The sequence below is a fragment of the Micropterus salmoides genome, unplaced genomic scaffold, assembly GCF_014851395.1.
Source record: "Micropterus salmoides isolate LMB-PRFRI ecotype aquatic unplaced genomic scaffold, ASM1485139v1 Ms_hic_scaffold_15, whole genome shotgun sequence".
In the NCBI taxonomy this organism is placed as follows: domain Eukaryota; kingdom Metazoa; phylum Chordata; class Actinopteri; order Centrarchiformes; family Centrarchidae; genus Micropterus; species Micropterus salmoides.
The window spans coordinates 4566010-4585176 of NW_024040596.1; the positions used below are offsets into that span (position 1 = coordinate 4566010).

Consider the following 19167-nt stretch of genomic DNA (forward strand, 5'->3'; position numbering starts at 1 on the left):
AAACAGATATATGGGAGATATTCTGAAGGTGCAGATGTTTTGAACATGAGCAGAAAACCTGCTGAAACACAGGAGCTATTAAAGGTCCAGGAGTTTTTTTACTGAATTAAAATGAATTAATTTATCGTTGAGGTGAAAAGGTCCCACGTAGGCCTATTAAAAGAGGTTATTTCCCTAAACGGAGGCTCAAAATAGAAGGGAAGGCCAAGCTTGTGTGCTGACTCAGCAGGGAAAATTGATCTACAGGAGAAAACATCAACAGCAATATCATACAGAATGCCTGAAAGCCTGACTGCATTATATTCTATTAAATGTTAACATTTTGAATTGTCACCTGAATATCGTGTTTCCCTTTATATAGATGAAGATTAACCATAAATTGGTGCAGAAATATTTCCCAAAATGCAGGAAATAAGTCTTTAATGTTTAAAATTTTCAATCTCGCCTAGGGCTCCAACACTGTCAGGACGACCCTGAGAATGAAGCATGTCGCATGACATGGCTAAGCTCTGTTTGAGAACGACAACATGACCACAAATACTGATACACTAAACATCTTACAAAACAAATAGATCCTGCTGGCAAAATATTATTTACACAAATCAGAATAACCTGATTTTTAAGCATTTAAAATAATAATTGTATTTTAAGCAAGACACTTTTAGAAATATAATTTTATAACTTATTTTGTTTGTTTTACTTCAAAATTGAAATGTCGTCATGTGGATATTGGAATGAACTAACCTCGTGTTCTTCTTTTTATTTCCTCTTAACGTGTGTTCTTAAAAAAAACACAAAATTTTAAAAAGCGACTTTATTTCCTTACATTCCAGCAGTGTAAACAAACGCATAGAGCAGCATTTACAAAAGCCGAATGCCATTTGCAACAGCATTTTTAAACACCTGCTGGCGATATAAAACTTTCTTAAAACACTATATATATCAGGGAGAAGCAGTTTTGTTTTCTTTAGTGATTGTTATTGCTGTGTGACGAAGACGTAACAGGAGTAACAATGTGGTCCAGCCACACAGACGGCTCTTTTCTTCCTCTCTGGAAGTTTGCAGCGTCTTCCTGGTATACTGTGCTGATTATGATACAGCGGCACCACACCAGCAGAACAGAAATCTACAAAGTGCAACGCATTTTCTATGCAGGAAAACCTCTGCAAAGGTTTACAACATTGTCTGTCTGCTACAGGGTTTGAATAAGATGACTTAAGGGTAACATTAATACTTGACTATTCACCAGTTTCACACCTTGAAGTTATTTAATACAGGTACATCTGTTAAATTTTATCCAGTTTTATGTTTCATATAAAAGTACATTTTTCTATATTCTAAAAGTTTAAAATAAATAATTAGTCGCACAGCACACTGGCTTTCCTCTGTCGCATACAATCAACTCTCAAAACCGTGTTACCTAAAGTAAGTTTTAGTATGTGTGTCAAAGTAATGATGAGTTTTATCATCCACCTTGTGTTGAACATGGACTTCACAGAGTCTGACCCTGTTTACACATAGCTCGAGGCAATATCCAGTGACATCCTTTGGGACAGTCTGTGACCCGAGAAGGACTAAACACCACATGGCATTCATGACATAATTTGTCGTGACATAGGAGCTTTGACTTATGGCATTGATTACTTTGTTCACTGAATGCTACCTTAAAAGGTATCAAACTGATCAAAGGAAGCCAGTTATTTGTAGGAACAATGTAAAACTCAATATGCAATCTGAAATGCTATCTGACTATCTACACTGTTTTGAAAATGTGTTGTATAGAGATTCTATGTAAAAAGCTGTGATGATTTTTTTGTATGAAAGTACAGTGTCTATATATAAATGACTTCAGTTAGTATTGTTTTGTCATTTTGTGTCCTATTTACTAAGAAATAATGTCTGACATTTCCTTGTCGGATTTTAGGGCGCAGGCGGGTTCTTCATCATGAAACCAGAGTACCAATAAAATAAATGTTTAATGGTTAGGTGGCACTTGAGCCCCATCCTTTAAGTTAAAAATAAGTCATGTGCCTCATAAAAATATGCAACATTATGTAGTGCAAATCCTATTGCTATTTCTACCTTCTTTAGCTTGGCAACTAAATAGTTTGCTTTGACAGTCTATAATGAAGCCTAACAGCAGATACTCTATGCGAGGGTCCTGGCTATTTTTGAATACTTGAAAAGATGACCTAAGTAGTTACTGGCAAAAAGTTGACATGAAGATAGAAAAAGTGGGGAAAGTGACAAATAAACTAATTTGGATGGAAGTTTATATTATATTTATGCACTATTATTTAAATTTAAAAAAATGTATTTGAAATAACCATTTGCGGTCAAGATTTATCGTCTCTGAATAGGCAAAACAATTATAGTTACCCAGCATGCTGTACTGTATATTCATTCAGATAGTTTTGATGTGATTCTTGAATTATGTTGTGCATAGATTTTATTCAAAAAGGTATGTAGTTGTAATGTTTTCAATGAGTTTATATAGAAATGACTAAATGATGATAAAAGTTAGCATTGTATTCAAAATTGTATCTTACGTCCTACTTACTCAAACCTAATGGTACATTGCAGTTAACCTCTTAACAGTCCTGTATAATTCGTTCAAAATGCCTATTCAAGGCACATCCAAAGTAAATTGAATGTAGTTCTTGAACCTTTTGGAGTAAATGCATGGGTTTCGGGCTTCTCTGAAAGGTAACCCAAAAGTAAGAATGATTGTAAGTGCTACTGGAATTGATTAATATAAGTTCAAACACACTAAAACTAATATATTTTTCATTTCCGCTTGAAAATGATTGATAACAAATGCATGCAGATAACTACAGCTGGGACTTATGAGCTGGAAAACACTGTAGGGCCGCGGCATGAAGCCTTACCTAGTCCTAGGAAAAATTTCACGCCAATACCATGAAAAATTACTATTTTACACAGGTTTGTATGTCTTCACATATTTTTTCTAATACAGCACCGCCCCATGGATCCGGCAGCTCGACGCAGATGTGTTTTTTTGTGCTGGTAGATCGTGAATTTCCTACTTAAAGCTGTATATTGTTATTTTTTTTTGTTACACGAAGTGCCAGTCATCGGCACAATTGCTTGCAATTGGCTCGGCCTACCCATAAAATAATGGGGGCAGGCCCTTTCTTACAGCGCAGGCTCTCGTTGGCTGCTGTAGGCTGTGTGCGGGACATGTGAGCTCCTATTGGGTTGGATTTGGTGTCAGTCGAAAGGTCAGAGTTCAGCAGCTAATTTTAATACAAAATATCAGAGTTGTTTACATCCAAATCTGAGTTATCACGGTTATAAAGACATACGAGCCACGGCTGCCGGCAAATATGAAACGATGCGGCAACAGTCCCTGGGGATTTACTGATGGATCAATGTGTTTTGGACTAAATATTTTTACTGGATTGGATCGTCTGGACCTTTGACAACATAACAAGACCGTTTGTGTTGAAATATAATCGATTGGTGGATTACTATGAGGCTTCATAGGTGAGTCGCGTCACTTTTGATTGTACTGGCTGGTCTGACAGAGGCGCTGATTGGACCCGCTGTGGGGATTTTATCTTGAAATTGTTCACATGGGTCAAATCACGAGGATTTTATCTTTCAAACTGTGTATCATTTGAGTATAAAGTTAACATAGCTGCTGTGTGCACATACCGAAAGCTGCCGCCAGGACCTGACGACCCGAGGTTAACAGCTGAACATGTCATTGTCTTTTGCAATTTACTTTTCATTCTTCAAAGTTACATTTTACATTTACTCATTTAGCTGAAGATTTTATCCAGTCGACTTACAATTCCTATACATGTCAGAGGTAGCTCGCCCCTGGAGCAACTAGGGGTTAAGTGTCTTGCTCAGGGACACAATGGTGGATGGGTCAGGGTGGGGGATTGAACCCGGGTCTCTCACACCAAAGGCACAGTCTTATCCACTGCCCCATCACCACCACCACAAAATCAAATTTGAAAGACTTTTTTCAGACCCCACTTGGATTTTAGGGTGCAGCCTGGTTCTGCATCAAGAAATCAGAGCACCCATACAATAAATGGTTAATGTTGAGGTGACACATGAGCCCAGTCACAGTTTTTTTGGTGTTAAGCCTTCTTTCACCTCAGTACAGTAGCGCTAAATGGCAGTTGGATAGAAGCAATAACACTGCCAGCAGATTACATTAGAAAGACAGCGACACTTTCGGAGTTATTGTTACTCGACAGGCTTTGTTGTAAATGGCTTCACTGAGAACATTGTCTTAAGTGGAAAAACTTTTTTAAAAGGGCATATGCTTTGGATGACAATGAAGGCAAACTGAAAGCAAGGTGCTTTTTGGTTGTAAATAATTGTCTTTTAGCACCATAAACCAAATCTCATTGGGCTTCATTGTACTGATGTGATGGTAAACATGTTTCTTTCCTGTTAACACCTTGGTAAATCACAGTTTAAGGAATAGTTAACATTTTAGAAATATTTCTTGAAGAGTTAAATGACAAGATCGATACCATTCTCATGTCTCTATGGTATCTATCACGCTACAGGTGGCAGCCAGTTAGTTTAGCTTAGCACGAACACTGAAAACAGGGGGAAATGGCTAGCCTGAATCTGTTTGAAAGTTCAAAATCTATCAGCGTCTCTAAAGCTCACTAACACATTACACCTTGTTTGTTTATTCTGTACATAAGCTATAGCGTAAAACTAACAAGCTGTTGTTTTATAGGGGATTATGTGTTGGATTACTTCTTGTTTGGAAGCACTAACTTCCTCCACTGGCTGCCTGGTGACCCCGCAGTGATTACAAAACTCCAGGAAGTGACTGCTCCTGGCCAAGAAATAAGAGACATGTGCTGTTTGGTTTGCCAAATTTATATGGAGCAGAAATCATGTCCAACTGGCCGCAAACTGGCACTGTGCCAATGAACAAAGCATGCAGTGATGAATGTTTAGGCCAGCTCTAAGAAATATTATTGTCATCAGCATTGTGACAAGAATTCCCAGTTTTCCAGGGAGAATTGTTTTTATACCTGGAAAGTCTTTTTTTTTAATCGTGGGAAAACATTCAAAACTATGTGACTGACAACATTGCATGACTCCACCCGACACACATCCAACCCTGGGACAGAAAGGAACAAATATACTGCAAATATGTTCACCGGTACTGCTTAATACCGTAAGAATAACGTGACTGGTACCACATAGACATTGTACACAAACGGTATCTGGATCTCGGTGTAATGATAAGGTGACACTTTTTTAAACTCTTTTGAATACTTTTGATAAATAACATCAGTATACGGTATATAATGATTTCTGCTAGTGTTGGATAACCTATCAACGATCCCAGCAAAGAATATAATATTTGTATACGTATATATGACTATGAGACAATAGGTCACACAGGCCAACTTACCTTAAATGAACTATGCACTAGTGTTTCATCCAAATCAATGACCACACAGATCTTCCCTGCATCATTTGATTTAATCCGTGGGAGCAGCGGTTTGGCTGGAACCTGAGGACAAACGGAGAGTTAAGACTTTAACTCTTAAGACTCATTTATTGCAATGGTGTCCCCATGATTAAAAAGCTCTCTTCGCTTTAAAGTCCACATGTGAGAAGCAGCTATAATGTAAGCAAGTCATTACTTCCAAAATAAGAAATTACCATCTCAATATGTCGCATAGGACTTACAACTCATTGTGTGCGTGTCTGTGTGTGTGTGTGTGTGTGTGTTTTTCTTGTCACTTGAGAGACTGAATTGTGTTGCGGTGTTTCGGTGAGGGGTTACAGGAATCCTTGGATGCTACAGCTGCTGCCACGTTGATGGAGCGTGTAAATATCACCATACTGCGTCTCATCCTTCAACGAGTGGCCGGAGATCTGTGTTTGTTAATGTGATTCAGATACTAAGAACATGTTGGCACGACCAGACAGGCTGCTTGTAACACTGGTGCATGTGTTTGTCTGTGTTTAGTGAACTGCCACATGAGGATAATGGCAGAGCTGGAGCTGAGATCGCAGCAGTTGGTTGTACAGTCTTAGTGATGTAAAAATAGATATGATTTGATTCTGGGATAATTTAAAGTTTCGCCAACAGATCTGACAACTCAATTTACTCTACTCCAATATTTCTTTAACTACAGTGCAATGATGTATAATACCTGCTCTATTGGTGGAATGCAGTACTCGCATTCACAAGGCTCAGAGGATTCATCGTCACTCTGCTCCTCTTCTGAATCCCTGCTTTGTTCGGAGGCCTCGTTTTCCTCGGCCCTTCTGACCAGCGCGTGTGCGTCCCATCCCTCATTTTTTGAGACTACACTGTGAATAACATCTAAAGGAGGATTTACTTCCCTCAAAATTTCACTGAATCCACTGTCATCGTCTGATTCTGGAGTTTGTTCGTTGGTTGTTTTTTCTTCAACAGAGTTGGCTAAATTCTCATTCAGTTCGATAACTTCAGTTATTCCAAATCTGACTGCTTTGCACTCTTCTGGGCAGACTCCATGTGCTTGTAACTCACTGTCTTTCAGAGATAAAGGTGCATCTTCTCTTTCATTTCTCGAAGCCTGCCCATTAGCTTTTCCGTGGCTTATCTGATTGTATCTCCTTTCCATAGTAAATCCATTCAGGGCTTGTTTAGCAGATGACTGAAGGCTTTTAACCTGATATGCATAGTATTCCTCGACATCTGGCTCACACATCTCTCCACTTTCATCGTGATCTACAAGCAACCAATATGGCTCCATTTCTGAACATGCAATAAACATTTCGTCTTCAGGCTCATTCTTTTTGCAATCAGTAACAGTTGTCTGTAAATGACCTATAGAGTTCGGGGTATTATCACCAAGAGATTCAGAATTCTGAGCAACAGAGAATTCATCTTCATAAGCATCACCTTCAACAGAGATGTCCTCTGCACATGGCGCACACATCTCCCCATTCCCACAGGACGAGCAAACCTCAGCTTCTTCTTCATGACAGATTTCAGAAACATGGCCGTCTATTGCACAAGCTTCTTCATCAAAAGTGTCTTCATCTTCCTCTGCTTCCTCACAGTTCTCTGAATAAAGGCAATAAGCTTCTGATTCATTTTCTTCAACGTTGTCCTCTGTTAAACTTAACTCTGATTCCACAATCCAGTCTTCCGGTTCATTCTCTGACTCACAAGACCCAGAAGAGTAATCATCTCTCTGACTTCCATCTTCCTCATAAGTGTCTTCACTTGCTTCTTCAGGGGCATCAAGACATGTTTCAATTTCCTGTACATTAATTTGATCATTGATGTTTTTACACTTGTATGCATTCTCGTCTAGTTCCTCTGGCTCAGATAGAACTTTTTCAAAAGACAGGTGGTCATGGATGTCGCCTCCTTCAAAGCAGGAGATGTAATGCTGCTTTTGTGCGAACACGTTCCCGTAATAGTCAGCTCTGTCAAATAGATCAAAGTAATCGTCAATAACACTATCAACAGTGGTTTTTTCTTTTCATCCTCATTCATTTTGTTAATATTGCTTTGTTCTATTTCTTCATCATCTTCAAAAGATTCCCACTGTGTCTGCTCATCACTTGAATCTTCCTGCGCTCCTTTTTCAGATTCCCCAGATGAATCAGAGCAGGGATCTGAAGGAATACTGCCATCAACGCAAGTCTTAAACGATTTGGTTTCAACAGAAGAGCAATCTGAGGTACCGTCTTCTTCACTGCAAAACTCTGAGGTCTTGTCAGAGTTAAACTGCTCTGAAGTAGCACACTGTTGAGTGGGCTCATGCTCTTTGCTTGTTTCAAAGCAATCTGTTTCACACATTTCACAGTGATCTGTGCACAGGTCTAATGTAGTAGCTTGCTGAGAGTTTTCTTCAATGAGCTGGTGAGTCTCACAGCATTCACTTGCAAAAGGAACATCTTCACTGTCATCAAAATAGACATGAGCAGATGTGTCGAAATGTGAGGAGTTTACATCCTCTGATAATCTGCAGGACTCTTCATCAGTAGGCTCTGTTATATTTTGCCCATCCTCTTCTTCAAATGGATAGCTCTCTTCATTATCATCGGTGCATCCAGTTGGATTCTGAAATTCGTCACACTCACAAAGTCCTGAGCCACAGTCCAATAAGTCAACTGAATCAGAGATGTTAGGTGTGAAACCAGTCTTGTCACATTGCTCAGAGTTGTCCGTTGATGTGTCTGGCTCAGAGTCAAAGCACTCGCACTGCTGATCAGAAGGCTGGTATTGTTGCAGTAACTCAAGGTGGTCTGTGTGTTCAGGTATGAAATCATACATCTCACACTGCCCCGAACTGTCACTGTTCACTGACAATGTATCTGTCTCCGAGTCAAAAGACTCAAACTGTTGATCAGAGGGCTTACATTGCTGAAATAATTGGAGGTGTTCTGAACAATGTTCACAGCGAGGACTACATTTGGAAGCTAAACTATGATTAGCACAGTACTCAGAGGACTTGCAAGGTTTAAAACACTCACGGTGCGGAGCACATTCATCAAATGGTTGGCTTAACCCCGAAGTCTCACACTTATCGAGAGTCTGGTCGGATTCAAAAAATCCGTCACTTGCTGAGTATTGCTCAAAGCTCTCAGTGCAGGATTCAGTCTCATCTCCATCTGTATTGCAGTGTCCCACACAAAGAATAGAAGGATCCGTTTCACCGCTGACAACAGTCTGCTCAGTATATTCCACAAAGACATTCATGCCAAGTTCAGGACTTCCCTTCGAAAGGCTGGTTAAATCTGCACCTTCTGTTAATTTGGGAACCTGGCATTGTTCAGCAAGCATGACTTCAGTAGACGGCTCCCGTTCTCCAGAGACTTTGCTTTGCTCCGAGTTTTCCAAATACATCAGGAAATTATTAGGACTATGTTTTTACTCCATGCATTGGTTCCAGATCCTGCCGAGTCCAAGTTCAAATGACTGGCAGGTAACTGTTGGGTCCATTCAGAGCGGATACTCACACGGTTGGTGGGGGGGGTGGGGGGGGGTCACTGAGACCACAGTCTGCCCGCGAGAGAGTAAGAGCAACACGAGCAGCATACACGTTGACACGACAGGTTGTCACAACCAAAACTGAGCCTTGCACTTGACTCGACCCACCCCTTTGCCAGAGACCAAGATATTTATTTTGGGGGCTTGGAAAGACGTGACAAATAACTTTGGGAATATCAAATCACTATAAAAGGCTGAACTAAGGTATTAATCTGAAACTGACACCTGAGAACGTCTTGACCACCTGATCTTCAGACCATAACTGCCAGAAGACATGTTGTTATCCAAGAATACATTCAGTTAAACCATAGGCAGTATTATCAAGTGTCCATAAATTTTATGTAAAACAATAGTAGTTAGTGGACTGTCAAGCACTGTCTTAGGATATTTAAGCATCCTAACCATTCATGTTTTTCATATTCAAACAAACATCACACAGAAATGTTTAAATTAACACATTATTTAAAATGTATTTAAACCTTCCAAGAGAGGTTTAGAGACCACTTGCAGGATACCTGAATTGTTTTATAGCTTTCTGTTCTGTGCCTTGTTTGTGGCACATCTATAAAAGCTGTAGACGTCCACTTCTTGTGACGCCCAGTCATCTTGATTGATGTCTGGACGTCACGTTACTTCCCCGCCAGGAGAGATGCTCTTGTAAACATGAAAATATTTGAGCCAAGACAACGTGCGTTTCACGCATCACACGGCTGTCAATCATGTTGAACATATGCTGCTCCAAAACGATAAAGAGGAAGGGTGAGAGAAAGTTGATAGCACAAAGAAGAGGGAGAGTGGGATGTTGAGAGGTTAACTTACTTTTGACAGAGTCCCATTTTCTTCTACCAAGAGGGGGACATTGTTTTTTACTGCAGGTGGCTGTGACTCTTTGTGACACAGACAGCAGAAGAGACTGTGGAAAAGACCTCTGCTGCGAGGCTTCTTTGACGAGGATACGTCGTTGGCACCTAGAAAAGGAACATAAAGCATGATGATTTAATGAGAATATGAACAGATAAACCTTGCTAAGTGGAACCAATTAGGATTATTCTTCAGTGTGCAACATCAACTACAGAAGTGAAATCAGTTCCACTGCTCATCAACAAAGACTCGATCCATTTCATGACATCAGTACTGGTGCCACTGCTGATCCAGTGTATATGATGCGTGCATCACTCTGGTCTGTCAGCAGGACAGGTCATGTTGTGTATTGCTTGACTATGGCTATTTTAGTTGTGCAGCAAAATGTTAATAGACATTGCAACGTGCAGGTGTATATTTCAGCCACAAAAATAGTCAGGTGAAGACATCATGGATCAGTTTCATTTCCTGTCTATCTTTTGTTGAAAACAATATTTTTGTAACAATTTTTGCTACTTGCTGTATTGGTCATAGCTGAGGTAGGCAAGGCTGGAGAAACTAGCAAGAGACAGCAAGATTTTAAACGTACTGAACTGAAAAAATCCCACCCCCTCCCTTCAGGCCTCCACTTATGAATGGACGAGTTTATTACAGTCCTGCAACAGCTATCGATTATACCTAGGCATATCTATACAGTTTTGTGATTTATTGATTGATTTAGGGAAGAGAATTTCAACAACAAAAAATGAAAAATAAATTGCCTACCCCAGCTTTAAGTACTTATTTTTGTGATCACCGTGCAAATGAATATCACAAACTTCCATCATGGCTGGCACAGCAATACTCACAACTCCTCAAGAGGCAGAAGATTCTGTTTTTAAAGGTCATCATTTTTGCTTGACTATACTGCACATCAGAGAATGACATTATGCCGTGCAATAACAATTTAGATATATCAGTGTTACAAGAGGCCAAGCAGGGTTTCTTTGCAAAAGGAGATACTGACTATTTTAAAAGAACAGATCCGTGCATATTAACGAATGCTACCTGAGCCATGGTTCTGAAAATAAGTTTTTCCTTGCCTCTGTTGCCTAGTGCTTGCTCTTGGTGGGAATTGTTGGGTTTTTGTAAATATTATCACAGTACTGTCTAGACCTGCTCTTTTATGAAAAGCGCTAAGAGATAACTGTTGTTGTGAATTGGCGCTATATATGCAAAATCGAATTTAATAGTACTGTGGTATTAATGTACATATGTCAGTTTAATATATTTGGATTGATGGTGGCCAAGAGTTTTTAAACAATACATTTCAGGGACACATCTATTTTATCTTCTTGATGAATGTGGTTTGAGCTTGTATTGGCTATTGCTGGATGCACACATGACAATGTCTTAAGGCTGCATCTGCAATTTATCTTACATTTTATCTGCCTTAACATCACTAGTCCATGTAATAACAACTATTGGCAGACACAAGAGGTAGAACACACCTCATCAAGTGGAGTCAGAGTGATGAGTGTTTTCAAAAAAAGAAAAAACTCTGACAAATTAGCTGTGCTGTGATGGCCAGTCAGAGCTGTCAGCTAAGGCATTAGCATGCTGCTCAGACAAGACTAAATCTGTTGGGGGCGTATCATGGACCTGTCAACCTGCTTTGGGTGTAAATGTGTAATGATTGCCAACGTACCACAGATGGGCAATGGTTACCTTGTTGAGCAGACAACATATAGAGTATCCGGTAGTGAATACAGCCCCACTTTGATAATGTTCTTGTGTGAATAATACTGGATGTGTCACCAATGTAATCTGTCACAGGTGGGGGGTTTGTTGGAAATGAAATAATCAAAACTAACTTAAAAGGTCAAGCATGTGAAATAACTAAACGTTTTTTTTCACACTGATTCTAAATTGTGAAGATTTGCTGCTTTTCTTTGTCCTATGCGACAGTAAACTGAAAATCTTTTACGAGTACTGGCGAGAAAACGGAGAATCAGATGACATCACCTTAGGCTTTATGTTTAAAGGCATTTTTTTGGCTACTTTAGAGCAGTTTATACACCAAACAAATAATGAATTTTGGAAACACTTTCTCTAATGTGTCTAAAATGATTGAAAAAAAACTGACTTTGTATTAAATCTCTAGAGATACAGAACACCCCCCCAAAAAAACTTGTTAAAATAAAACCCCAAAGTCAGAGCGTGATAAAATTCCACAATGATTATCTCAACACAACAGAAAATGGCAAAGCTAATTCTGAATAATAAAAAAAACAGCCTTTAATGTTAATTAAACTTTCTATTCAGCCTAGTTTCAGCTTCATCCCTGAACAAGTCTGACCTACTTCCAAGTGGTATTTTCTTTGGCTTTGGCCTATTGACTGCTTCATTCAACTGGGGCTTAAAGTGGACGAAGCCACTGGAGAGTGCTCATTATGGCCTGGGCATGCTTGTTGGGACATACCTCTCTTGGTGAAAGGTTTGTGTGCAAACATGTGTGAAGGAACTGGGCAGGTGAAGCTTGTAATGATAAAAAACATCACGCTGCTCTGTGCATTACCTCTTCTGACATTACAAATCAGAGTGCTTAAAATAGCCTGCCAGAGCAGCTGCTGACAGTGGTTAATGATGGGATTCTATGTATAATATATATATATATATAGTGCCACATACTCCCACCAGGCCATAAACAGTCACAAACAAAACCTTGTTGTGTCACCTATAACCCACAGCAGGGAAATGGCTAAGCTGTGTGTTTACACTGCACAGAAATGCTTCATTGCATGCACAGAAAAACGAACAAACTTAAACCACCGACACAGTATACTTTACAACATCATGTCATTCCCAAAACTGCCAAACAAGCACGTCTACATTGCAAATGTCAACATAAATGGAATCCCGGGCTGCACAGACAGCACTGGCTCCTGGTAGAATGAGTTAAGGTCCAAAATAAGAGCGGTCACAAGACGTACAAACCAAAAGTCATTTGAACTGGTTTCCCTTTAGTTTCTACCATGTTAGTAAAGATACTGCTCTGACAGATCATGTTCTGTGGGGATGACCGGTGAAACTGTACAATTAATAGGAACATTTCTATTTAGCCATTTGATATCCAGACTAAAGCCCAGGAGGCTGCATATTTATGTCTGAAACCGATCCCAGTCCGAGAGAGTCGCAACCAAGCCTGGCCCAAAACCGACAGGCATTCTGCTTTTTATGTCCGAACCTGATCTGAACCCGATGCAGTTAACGTAAGCTGAAGCACTGAGTTTGTGCTACCATGTCACGCAATTGTTGTGTGTGTAGCCTATGTAGTCATTGCTGCCAAGTGACGTAAATTGCAAACTCTATCGCTGAACAGCAGGATAGTAGCGCAACACAGTGAACACACAGCCAGTAGGTCCATCACTTTTATTTATTTTTACACTATAATTTTACTAAAAAGACTTTGAAGAATCATGTCTAGACCCATTGCGTCCCATTGGGTCCCGTTGGGTCCCGTTGGGCTTGGGGTTGGGTAGCCACCCTCTAATCCAGACATTTGCTTGAGAACAATGCAAGAGATCGCAAATTAAAGGGAGCTGAATTGAAAGTGTTTTAGGGCTGGGGCGATTCATCAACATAATCGATTACGAAAATATGCCGATTTGCATTACGCGCTGCAGATACAAGACTGCGCCTTCAACTGACAAAGTCTGGGAGTATTTTAGACAACTCAACAAAGTGGTGCTCTGTGAGCTGCGCAAATTGTAAATGGCTTCACCGCAGCACAACTGCTGTCCACAAATACATGAAGCAGCATGAGCACCTGAAGCAAAAGTATCCCAGAGCACTTTGTCTAGACACACAAGCATGGCACATTATCAGCACGAGGACACGTAGTCCATTTCTAAGTATTTCTTTATCGCCTTCATGTTAAAAGTAATTTCTACCCCGCTGCTGTCATGATAAGATAAAGTTACACTATTTCATCTAATGTTCGGCCTTTTTATATTTTCTGTTTAATTACCAGCCGCGTATGAAAGAGAAAATAGCTGAAAGTAACATTACAGACAGACAGACAATCTGTTTGTACAGTCTGTAAATCGTTTCTGTTGTTTTCTTTGCCCCACACTGATGCAGAAATACATTTGTCTGTGATTATCGTACATATTACTCAATATTAAAATAAAATCCTTATCAGAAACATTTAACGTTTTAACTAACGTTAAGGTAGCCTATTTAATGTCTGTTATTATTGTAGTGACTATGTCCTTTACTTAGCCGCTACCGGTTGCTAATGTGGATTATTGTTTCTAACGTGTACGCAGAAAAACAATGTCAAAAGCTGAACAGAGCTTTCCATAATTTCAACAAATTTCCTTTCCTCCCTTGACATCTCCTCTTGGTCTTTGGAGGTTCCCTCATTGAAGTCATGGTTGTATTGGTTGTAATAGTTCTATTAACAGTAACCTCGGGGTAACCACTCAGACTTTGCTTGTCACCGTTTCCCTTTAATGGGCCATTAATCACCCACCCCAATAAGGTTCTGATGGCATATGGTCCATTCCACTGACTAATAACCTCCCAAGGCTCCATCACCTTGGAGGTATTGGTACCCATTAACAAGTCCACATTAGCTTTTATGAAAGGAATCTTTCCCCTTCAGAAATGGCCTCTTAGCCAATTCCTTATGAGTGAAAACATCAGAAAGCCCTTAGTGTCTGCAAGTAATGGGCCTGTCGCAATTCTTGCTTAAATGCCCTGTGCATAAGCAACCAAAAACTTTCTCCTTTAGAAAGTTTAATTTGTCCCGGTGTGTCTTTTACTCCAGTTGTAGACATTGCTCCAATGCATGGCCACATGTACAATACATACAGGAATTCTGGTTTGGCTTATTACAGGGGATAACTCCTTTTTGTGCCTTATTCATTTGAGCATCTGATTTTAACTCGTCAGAAATAGACACGAGTCAATAAACTGTTTCTCTTGAAAGGTGTTTTCATTTGAGACTAGATCTGAAGCAATTCTGAGCTGTTTCTCAATGAACTTGACAATGTCAGTGAAACAAGCGCTTTGGATGTTTTGTTCCAAGATTTCACATGCTTGTACCCTCCATTTTTCTCTGAGCATATATGGAAGTTTTCATGTTTGCTGGCATGTTTAGCTCTTGTAGATATTCAAGCTCTTCCATAGCATTGGAACATTCACGTAGATACATTGCATATGCTTGGAGTCCTTTAATGTCTTCCGACTTGACAGCTGGCCAGCCAGTAATTTCTTCCATGTAGGCTGCTGTTACCTTTAGTTCATTTCCAAAATGCTCCTTCAGTAGCTGCTTGGCAACAGTGTAACCTCTCTCTGGTGGCATATGAAGGCAGCTGCGTACAAGATCTCTTAACTGTCCCTTAGTAAATTGCTCAAGATAATACAGACAGTCCCCTTTATTGTTTGTTTTTGCACCCACACAATGCTCAAAGACTTTTATAAATGATTTGAACTGCAGAAGATCACCATAAAAAAATGAAATTCCCCTGTGAGGCATAAAGTGTGAGGTTTGCAAGTGAACAAGGAGCAATGTTATTTCATTCTGTTGTTGCAGCAAGCTGTAGAGATCTTCTGGCGATTGAACATTGCTTCGAGAAGGTAAAGACGTATGGATGAATTCTGGGGTTGTTTGCCGTTCCAGAGGCTCCAAAGTTACTGTAGGTATCCCTTGTTGAACTTGGCATCATCATGCTTACTGTGGTGAGGTAGGTCTTTTAAATGCTGCGATGGCTGCCTATGCAAAGGCTCGTATTTTTTTCCATTCAGGTTGGGAGATGCAGGAATATATTTGTGTTCAAACCCCTTTCTAAAATAAGAATCCATTCCATCTGATTTTGCACTTGAAACATTGCTGTTGTCACAAGCTTGGAGAACAGCTAGCTTAGCCATAGAAGCTGCAATTTCAGGGTCCAGCTCAAGCTGCTTCTTTTTCCTCTTTAAGATCTCTGCCTGCTCTTGCAGCGCATGCATCTCCTTCAGAGCAGCAGCACGAGCCAAAAGTGCAGCCTTGTCTGCTTCTGCTTAAACACGTGCAGATGAAGTATGAGAAGATGCTTTACCACTTTTGGAGCTTTTGTGACTTGCTGTTTGGCTGGAGGTATTTGATGCAACATTTGAGACGTTGCCTTGAGGCTCAACCACTCAACCTCATCACCATCAACAGGTTGACTTTGAAAGCAAACAAGAAAGACCTTGGAATAAAACTGAGGCATGCAGTTAGTAGAGTCGCTATCTCAGTGTTATTCAGGCTTGTGTGCGTTACCTTTTCGAGCTGACTGCAACTCTAAAACAAGACAAGAGTCTACAGCCATGCTAGTGGCTCTGTGATGCTGAACTGTTGTCTAACCATATGCACAGTGGAGCTTTAACCTACCTGCGGGCATGCTCGTGATCACAATGTTAATGTGCTGATATTTTGCAGGTAATGTCGACCATGTTCCCCAACTAACTATTTGGGGAAAAATGAAGATTATGCCAGAGGAAGAGTCAGGGGGTCACTAAAGTTGTTACAATTCATCCTAAGGGCAACATGACTAAGTGATCCAATTTTCATGGCATTCCATCTAATAGTTGTTCAGATATTACAGTCTGGACCAAAGTGGTGGACTGACCGATCAACATTTCCATCCCAAGAGCCGCACCATTAAAGTGCTAAAAATGCAGTGGAAATTTGACATGGGTGTAACCATTTCCTCATATAAAGGGATGAATCAAGTTGAAAACACTAAAATGCTATGAAAATAAAAGATAATACATGTTTTCACAACACCATGCATATTAAAGAAAATTGACTGTACAGTACCAAACTTGTGCTGGGACTGTCCTGATGCAGAGGGCTCAGTGATGCACATGCTGTGGTATTGTCCATTGGAAAAGAGATTTTAGGCCCATGTTGGCTATTTAAATATCTTTCATGTATTCAGCCCTGTGACACATGTGTCTTTCTGCAGGTTGGTCATCTACATGGCATGTTGGACCAGGAGCAAACACTGACACTTGACTGGTTTTTAAGGGCTACACGCTCATCATTGTCATCTACAGCCAGCTTTTACGGTGGAGATTACAAATCTACTTTATCCAGGTTGAACAGAAACAAACTTAGCCTTCAGCAAGTAAACTCATTCACACCACATCGGATGATAAGCAGAGTATTGTTTTTATTTTGGATTAATCACACTAATGTGATTGTAGCTAGATTCATTAGCTTATGTGCTCTTCAGCTCTTTTTGTTTAATCAGGCCCGCGTGCACAAATTGGCAGCAGAAATGGCCAAGAAGCAAACTGTACAGCAGCATTTCTCACACCTCCCTGACCAGCAGGCTCAGACACTGATAATGAGGTTACAGCATGTCCAAGGCGCAGCAACGACCTCGCGCTACATCAGCATGTTTTAGCCTACTTAGCTGAAAGCAGGCTTATCTGGGACCCTTTTGTGCTAGGCATGCCTCTGAACGTGGCTGCTTCTATTCCTATCCAGACGCAGAAAGAATGAGGCCTCCCACAGCTGACTTTCCGCTACTTTGACACCTGATAGTCTGTTACAATCTGACAACTTGCTTCACACCCCTCCAAAGCAAATGGTATGGTAGGTTCGTGGTGGCCCAGCTGGTGGTGACCTAGACTTAGGTCAGGTCAGATCGAGGTATGAACATTTTTGCATCTGAAAATATTTACCTTACAGTCCGTCTCATGACCACTGACATAAAAACGACTGTAGTTATTAAAGCTGAAGTTTCTGTGCTGACTTCAGTGAACAGGAAATGCGGCTTAATGGTGCAGAAAACAATCACTGAATTGAATAGTAAGATAAGAACTTCAGGGAACAGTGATGCATAATAGGTTGGAAATTTGCAAAGAGTCTGTGATACATTTTGAAAGAAACCTTTGTAAGCTAAAGGTTTATAATGCTCCCATTTGGCTGCAGCAACTTGTGAAACTAAAGAAGGTCTGAAGACAGCTCCCCCTTTCCTTTCTCTCTGGCCCCTCTCTCCTGGATAGCAGCCATGTTTTGAACTCATGACCTCTTGGCCAGGAGGAAGTAATCCGAGAGCAGGCTGGAGTTGTCTTGTACCAGTACACTGGACTATACTGCCATCATGAGGCCGGACTCAGCTTTTCATTTGAGCACTGGCTGGATTTCTTTCTCCATTCTGCTTCCCTACAGTACATGCTACAGCCCATAATTCTGTTTAGTTGCAGCTAAATCATTTAATTAATACATTTATTCCAATTATATCAGTTCATTTGGATTGGATTGATAAGGGGAATGCCACAGCACATGGACTGTGCACCAAATCACACCACTGGGTGGTACGATAAAACATTTAATAACAAATCCAGAAGCCCGACAATCAGTCTAATCTTAAATTGTCATTTTTCATTCCATCATCAAACTCTTCTAAAGGGATTAGTGATTTCCATGACAAGGACAAATAAAGTTCACCATCTTCATCTCTTCAAGATTTAAGTCAAAGAACTTAAAACTAAGGTTAAAACTAAGGTAAAGACTGACAAACAATACAAAACTATTATGAAACTGTCACATATAAATTTCCAATCACTTCATTACTGAAGGTGAAGTAATTCTAGAAGTCCTCAAGATATGTTTAATATTATAAAGATGTACATTTATTGATCCCTGTTAAACCAGGGCAACCAGCAGCCAACTGTCGTTCTGATGCCAGGGCCTTGGTCAAGAGAAGTTATAGGAGAATTCTTCATGTTCAACGTATGTCTTTTAGTGTGTGAGGAAGTCAAGCCAAGCCACAAATAAAACCCAGGTAAGCACAGTCTGTAATGAGACAGTCGTAACCACAGAGCTTGAGACTAACGCATCCTGTCGTCCTGAGGACGATAGAGAAATATCCTCTAGGACGAAAGGGATTGTGTGTCACTTAGCTAATGACAAACTGAACCGGCCGAGTGCTGACTACAACACAGCGCGTCTTCTCGTGCGGTTACTACAGTCACTACAGTGTTTCCCATCCGTTCATTTAGTTGTGGCGGCCCGCCGCAATATCAACGCTGACCACCACAGATTGATTTTTGATTTTTTTTACTAAGCCTTTTAAAATTGTATTGTATTGATTGCAGATCAGCGCCGTAGTGCATTCGCGCAGCACATCCTCTCGCTCGTCCCTCTCAAATTCAAATTAGCCTTATTTGCATGAACGTATGCAACAATATTGTTGTCCTCAGTTCATGACACGATGAGATATATTTTGCAGCAATTATTTCACATTTGGGCATTTCTCCCAGTAAATAGA

At 40.2% G+C, this 19167-nt stretch overlaps 1 protein-coding gene across 1 annotated transcript in view; it reads right to left on the reverse strand.

Moving 5' to 3' along the window:
* The window catches only part of LOC119903836 (carboxy-terminal domain RNA polymerase II polypeptide A small phosphatase 1-like), a 31937-nt gene that overhangs the window by 8749 nt on the left and 4021 nt on the right, over window positions 1–19167 (reverse strand). Inside the window, exons 2-3 of the mRNA XM_038720084.1 lie at window positions 9833–9981; window positions 5423–5524 (exon numbers count right to left, since the gene is read on the reverse strand). Of these exons, the coding sequence (XP_038576012.1) occupies window positions 5423–5524; window positions 9833–9981 (251 nt within the window). The remainder of the gene's footprint in view (window positions 1–5422; window positions 5525–9832; window positions 9982–19167) is intronic.